Source organism: Rhincodon typus, chromosome 11 (genome assembly GCF_021869965.1).
Source record: "Rhincodon typus isolate 14 chromosome 11, sRhiTyp1.1, whole genome shotgun sequence".
Lineage (NCBI taxonomy): Eukaryota > Metazoa > Chordata > Chondrichthyes > Orectolobiformes > Rhincodontidae > Rhincodon > Rhincodon typus.
The window spans coordinates 53,233,943-53,240,096 of NC_063342.1; the positions used below are offsets into that span (position 1 = coordinate 53,233,943).

At 39.8% G+C, this 6,154-nt stretch overlaps 1 protein-coding gene across 1 annotated transcript in view; it reads left to right on the plus strand.

The window, feature by feature from the left end:
• LOC109931377 (kinesin-like protein KIF20B) overlaps positions 1-3,544 on the plus strand; it is a 40,701-nt gene extending 37,157 nt beyond the window's left edge. Inside the window, exons 8-10 of the mRNA XM_048603108.1 lie at positions 2,203-2,291; positions 2,941-3,075; positions 3,408-3,544. Coding sequence (XP_048459065.1) covers positions 2,203-2,291; positions 2,941-3,075; positions 3,408-3,544 — 361 coding nt within the window. The remainder of the gene's footprint in view (positions 1-2,202; positions 2,292-2,940; positions 3,076-3,407) is intronic.
• Positions 3,545-6,154: the final 2,610 nt, after the last annotated feature.

Consider the following 6,154-nt stretch of genomic DNA (forward strand, 5'->3'; position numbering starts at 1 on the left):
TGAGCACAAGGTTCCAATGTCATCCACACTTCCTGTCAATTATGCTGACCTAGTTAATGTAAGTTGTACCTATTGCTTTCATGCAATGATCTACATCTTTCTGTTGAGACAAGTGCCTGTTCTTGTTAAGACTTGGTAGTGGTTTATACGGCAGCATACTACCATGACCACAAGCTGCCAGTTGTTGGTACTGCAACAAAAAGTACGTATAAAGGCAGAGGATAAGATGCCTAGATGTGAGAGAGCACCAGTACCTCTGGAAGCTGAGAGCTTACTGTCCAGTGGTTTCTGATGTTTGCAGCCTCCTTCCAAGTAGATGGGGTTAGCCTGCAAAGTCCAATGACTGTCTCATCAAAGCCTTTAATTTTTTTGACTGGCATGTCCAGGAATCTGCTGGTAACATTTCTAGAATCATTTCATTTGCATGTTGCATGTGACCAATACCGTGTTTGACAATGCTGAGCTCATCTGCAGCCAAAAAGGTCATTGTGCAGGTGTGTGCACATTTCCCAGGAGCTGCCATTGGATTTTCATCCTGCACAAGTCAAACTGTGCTCCAGAATTGTCCACTGTATCAATAGCCCTGGGGGTGCAGTGTCTATTTTCAGCAAAGCAATGTTTGGAGGATCCTGCACTATCCAACAGAGATTCCCAACTGGTCTACCTGCCTCCAGCACTAGCTCCTCTTTGCTTGTGCAATGTGCCTCTCCATGTGATATTCCAGCTGCTGGAGGGTGGTATGATGCGTCGCATCAGAGTGAGTGACATCCTCTGAAGAATCTTCATATTCCCCCGGCACCAGCTCTAAAGATCTGTAAGAGACGATAGACCCACATTAGAACTACCTGAGTTAGTTACAGTTCTTAGGGCTAAAGGGAATGGGAGAAAGCAGGAACAAGGTACTGTGTTGGATGAACAACTATAATCATATCGAAAGGCAGAGCAGGTGTGAAGGCCAAATGGCTGACTCCTGCTCCTATTTTCCATGCTTCTAGAACTGGCACGTTGAGTGTCAGTATCCCATATTGCTGGAATAATATGGCCTTCTAACATTCAGTCAACATGTTTGAGTGTTATATGTCACTTGGCTCGATGACGTTAAATTCTATCACTAAGTAGCTGGGAGAACTCATTCCTTGCATTGTCAAAGGCATAAAAATACTAAAACTGACTTGTATTCATCACCACTTCTGTAGGTGCCAAAGTAGAGATTTCTCAAGCATTGCTTCTGATTTTTGCCCCTCTCTTGTTCTGTGCTGTTTACCTGCAAGAAGGAAAGCAAGGAGGAGACGCAAGAACATTCAAAGTAGAAAGTTTTTGAGAGCATGGAAAGATGTATGGAAGATCACTGGGAGGGGGATAGGTGTAACCCTGCAATGAGTTGTAGCTGTGTGGCATTGTTGGATGCGAGGAGGTGTCTCAATACAGAGGGATGGGTGCTAGGTGTATCGGTATCAGAAACAACCTGCAGTTAAGGGCTTGGGAAGGGAGAGTAAGTGTACATGAATGCCTCTTTTCAGAGACTGATTTCCTTTTTCAGTCTGGAGAAGTGCTGAATCGTCCTTTTGCCTTGGTAATTTGTGTCTCCAGTTCTGCAGCCTCTTACCCTATTGGGAAGGATCTGTTATACTTCCAACGTGCTTTCAGCCGGCTCCTTTTAAGCTGAAATAGACTGATCCATCTTTGCCTTCAATTCGGCAGGAAACCCAGAAATCAGACGCAGTGGTTACATTAAAAAAAACCACTGATAAACAAGCTGCTGAAACATCTAGGATTTCCAAAGGTTTCCAGGCTCTCTGACTGAGTGTGGGTCAGGAACTTAAAAAGTAACCCACAGTTCTCAAATTACCACTTCCATTTTCCTGTTTTCTCCCCAGCTCTTACTCTGGGTGCCTCTTAATGTTGATTAAAGGATGATTGTCGTTCTCTCTTTTTGGACAGAGTGCAAAAAACTGGGCTCCTGTCAGCTCATATCTGAGAACTGAGTTCAGTTGGCAGTGCCTTGAGAGTAGTGGGAGAGTAAGTGGATAAGTCTGCACACAGTATCAGCCTAAGTGTCCTGTCCCTTCAGATATGCTATTGCTACATCAAGGCCAGACAGGATTGTGCTCGACTCCCTTATGAGGATGATGTAAATTGTTTATTTTACTTTGTGGACAAATTTACTGACTATCTTGATTTATTTTCAAAATTGTTGTGCAGATTTGAATATTTCAACATTGAAGAGAGGAGTAGTTCAAACAAATCGAGTGAGCGAGTGACCTTTGATCAAAGGCTACAAACATGGGACGGTAAATTAATGTTGCTTAACATCAGTTAGTACTGTTTTGAAGGCTAGAACAGCAGGTAAAGTTGTTCACAGAAAATTAACTTGCATCTTTTAAGCCTTCTTTATGTGCAGTATAATACATGAGTGGAAAGGAGGAGGCGTATTATTTTAACCAATTATAGCTAGGTCGGAGTTGCAGTCTGGTGTCATACTTATTAAAATTTACATTTACAGTTTCCAAAGTGCAAGACAACTCTAGCATTTGGTCATTTGTGGGCAAATCTGCCAGGATAGTGATGGGTGAATTGAGGTGAAATTAGTTTTCCAGAACTGATATTTCTTTAATTGAGTTTCGGAGATCACAGGAAGGAAAAAATAAAGCAGCATTAAGAAGAACAGAACAAACAGCTCACTTCCACTTTCTCAAGGGCAACTAGGATGGGAATAAATACTGGGCCAGGCAGCAATGCCCACATCCATGAATGAATGAAAAAAGGAAGCATTCAAAGAACATAACATAAGAACGGGAGCAGTAGAAGGCAATAGAGTCCTTTGAGCCTTTTAATGAATACTTTTGATGAGAAATTGAATTAAGCATGGCTGCACACTGGCAGGGTTAAATCAGGCTACCTGTATGACCCTGACAGTACTACTGTGTTTTCTGCCCACAGATGAAGATAAAAACCGAGCTACAAGCAACACCTCTCCTATTTCAGTGGATAGTGACAACACAGAGGTTCTCCTTGCATCTTGCAATGATTTGAACTTTGATCAGGCCTCAAATTCAAACAAACAGCATCTTAAAGGTAATTACTAGAATGAGTTTCACTAAGAAATAAACAGCTGGACTCTTTTCTCATTCTGCAAGCTCGATTCATTGATGGGCCTTTGACATCATTTCAAGCTTGCTGAGGATATATTCACAGAATTAATGTTTGCAAACTTTCTTGTCTCTCCCGACGCTACTCTGAAATGTCCTTTTTGATTCCTCCTGGGTTCTGAGTGCACTACCTTATTTGTTCTCCTTGCTTTGTGCTACTGAAAACAAGCTTCACTATAACAAACCCTTTCTACATTTTCTCCTGGACATCAAGACTGTGGAACCCATTGACTCTTTTAACCTTTCCTTCCTGTACAGGCCAAGCTTTACATTCCAAGTTTACATATTACTCCTTTCAATTAAGCAAGTCTTATCGAAAAGGAGAAGAGGCAGATGCTCGACTGTATGGCTTCCTGATAGTAGCCTATTTCTTTAAAGAAAAAGATATAAATTGAAATATCACCAGTTCTCAGCTGACATTGTTATGGGAACATAAATTCTACTTAATCATTTTAGAGAAGGATTCATTAGCAAAAGAGGTCAATTTGCCTTATTCGGTCTCATTGTAACAAAACATGATTATTTCTGTTTTTTGTTATTTTGTACAGTCTTGAAATTGCTAAAGTTAAAGTCAGATCTATTTTTAACTATTAAATGATGCATTTAACATGCATTCATAAACCACATAAAACGATTACTTGCTCACAGTATTTCCAAGAATTCTGGCACTGTACCTTTAATAATAAATGATCGACAGCCCTGACTGCAGAAGGCTTAGAACAGGAAATTCTCCTCTAGTCTTTAGTTCTGTTCAAGCTCTATAGATGAGCTGACACATGCATCATCTGCACTGCATCTGAAATGATGCTTTCATCAAAAGGCTTTTATCTTTTAGCTTTTCATTTTTGAACTTTTTGTTTCACAGAATCATCCACTCCCCAGGAGTTTCCACGTCGCCCTCCAAATAACTTCTCTTTAACTATTTATTTATTTCACTCTTGAAATATTATGAATAGAGCCGCTTCACCTACCCTTTCAAGCAACAAATTCCAGATCACATAATGCATGACAAAGAAAATTATTCTAATCTTCCCTCTGGTTCTTTTGCCAGTTACCTTAAATCTTAGCTATTTTAAATGCTCAGGTTCTGGAACACACCCATGCCCACATATGCACGCTCACACACACACACACTTCCAATTTACCTCACCTAACTTTATAGAAAAGGAAAATAAAAGGTCATGTTAATAACTGATTTTTTAAAATTACACAGACAAGAAAAAAAAAATTCATTCTGACTTAGTTTTAAAATGTTACACCAGTTCAGCATCTCTATGCATTTGATTTGGTAATGACTTTTTAAATTTATTTACTATTTAAATAAATTAACCAAGTAGGAACAAAAACAGAAGTTGCTGGAAATGCTCAGCAGGTCTGGCAGCATCCGTGAAAAAAAAATCAGAGTTAACATTTCAGGTCCGGTGACTCTTCCTCAGAACTCTTCTCAGCTTTTCCAGCAACTTCTGTTTTTGTTCCTGATTTACAGCATCCACAGTTCTTTCAGTTTTTATTTAAACAAGTAGTTTTAACTTATACAAAATAATCTGTTGCTACCATATTTTAGTTTTTGTAAAAGAAAGGGGAAGGTGGTGGCTATCCCATGTGATCCCAAGTTTTGTTAAAATGCAGATGCAGCAAGTGATTAGGAAGGTAAATGGAATGTTGCTATTTATGAAAAGGGGAATAGAACGTACAAGTGTGGACATCTACCATCAGCATCAGTAAGGCTACAGTCGGAGTATTCTGTACAGTTTGGTTTCTTACTTAAGGATGTAAATGTGTTAGAGGCAGTTCAGAGAAGGATCATTTGATCAATTTCTGGGATGGGAAGATTATCTTATGAGGAAGGATTGCACAAACTGGGCCTCTTTCCAGTGGAGTTTAGAAGAATGGGAGGTTCTGTTACCCTTAGAAGTGTGGATGATAAAGGATGTTTCCTTTTTGCAAGACAATAGAACTAGGAAATGCAGTTTATGAGGAACTTATTTTCTTTCAGGAACATGAGTGTTAGTAACTTTTTACCAGAGAGCAGTAGAGGCAGGGTCCTTGGTCAATATTTTTAACAATGGAATGAATGGCTATCAGGAGTAGGTGGGAATTTGGAGTTGAGGTCACAATTATATCAGCCAAGATTTTATTGAGTGGAAGAGTGGCTAGTGGGACTGAATGGCCTACTCCTCGTTCATATACTCATATCTTTGTATCTCCAATGAGTTGCATGTTGTGAGTAGCAATTGTTACTGTTGGCTATATTAATCTATATCTTAACTTCATAAGGTCACAAAGTTCAGAAGACCTAGAGAAGTTGAATACAGCTTTACTCTCATGTTAATTCTCCCATTTTTATTCCTGAAGGCAAAAGGCAGAATATTTCTCTAATCTGTCGAACCAAAACTGTTTGAAGAAACCCTTGGACAGTAATATGTGGGCACTGTTAAAGATCATAGGGAAACTTTTCAAGATTGGGTTGGAAAAGGGATATAGGCCAAAAGCAAGAATATGGATTTAAGTCATAGATCCACCACGATCTCCCTGAATGACGGAACAGGCTCAAGGAGCTGAATTATAGAATTGTAGAATACCTACAGTCTGGAAGCAAGCCATTTGGCCTATTGGGCCATACTGACCCTCCAAAGAGGATTCCAACCAGACCCATTCACCTACTGTATCCCTGTAACCCTGTAATTGCCATGGCTAATCCACTTAGCCTGCACATCCTGGACACCATGGGTAATTTACCACAGCCAATTCACCTATCCTGCACAACATTTTGGCCTAATCGTGTCCCTGCTCCTAAAAAAGTTAGTCAAGGTAGGGTTCCTACTGTTGCACCAGAACCTTAAGTTTGTGCATTTTGCTGCAGTGATATTTTCATTTTGTTCATCCTTCCTTGAGACAGTGACCACCAAATTGCAACATTTAGATGACCTGGCACTATGAATGTGTAGGTGAATTTCTTTGGTTTTTGAGCATATAATAATTTCTATAATTCCACCCAGACCATC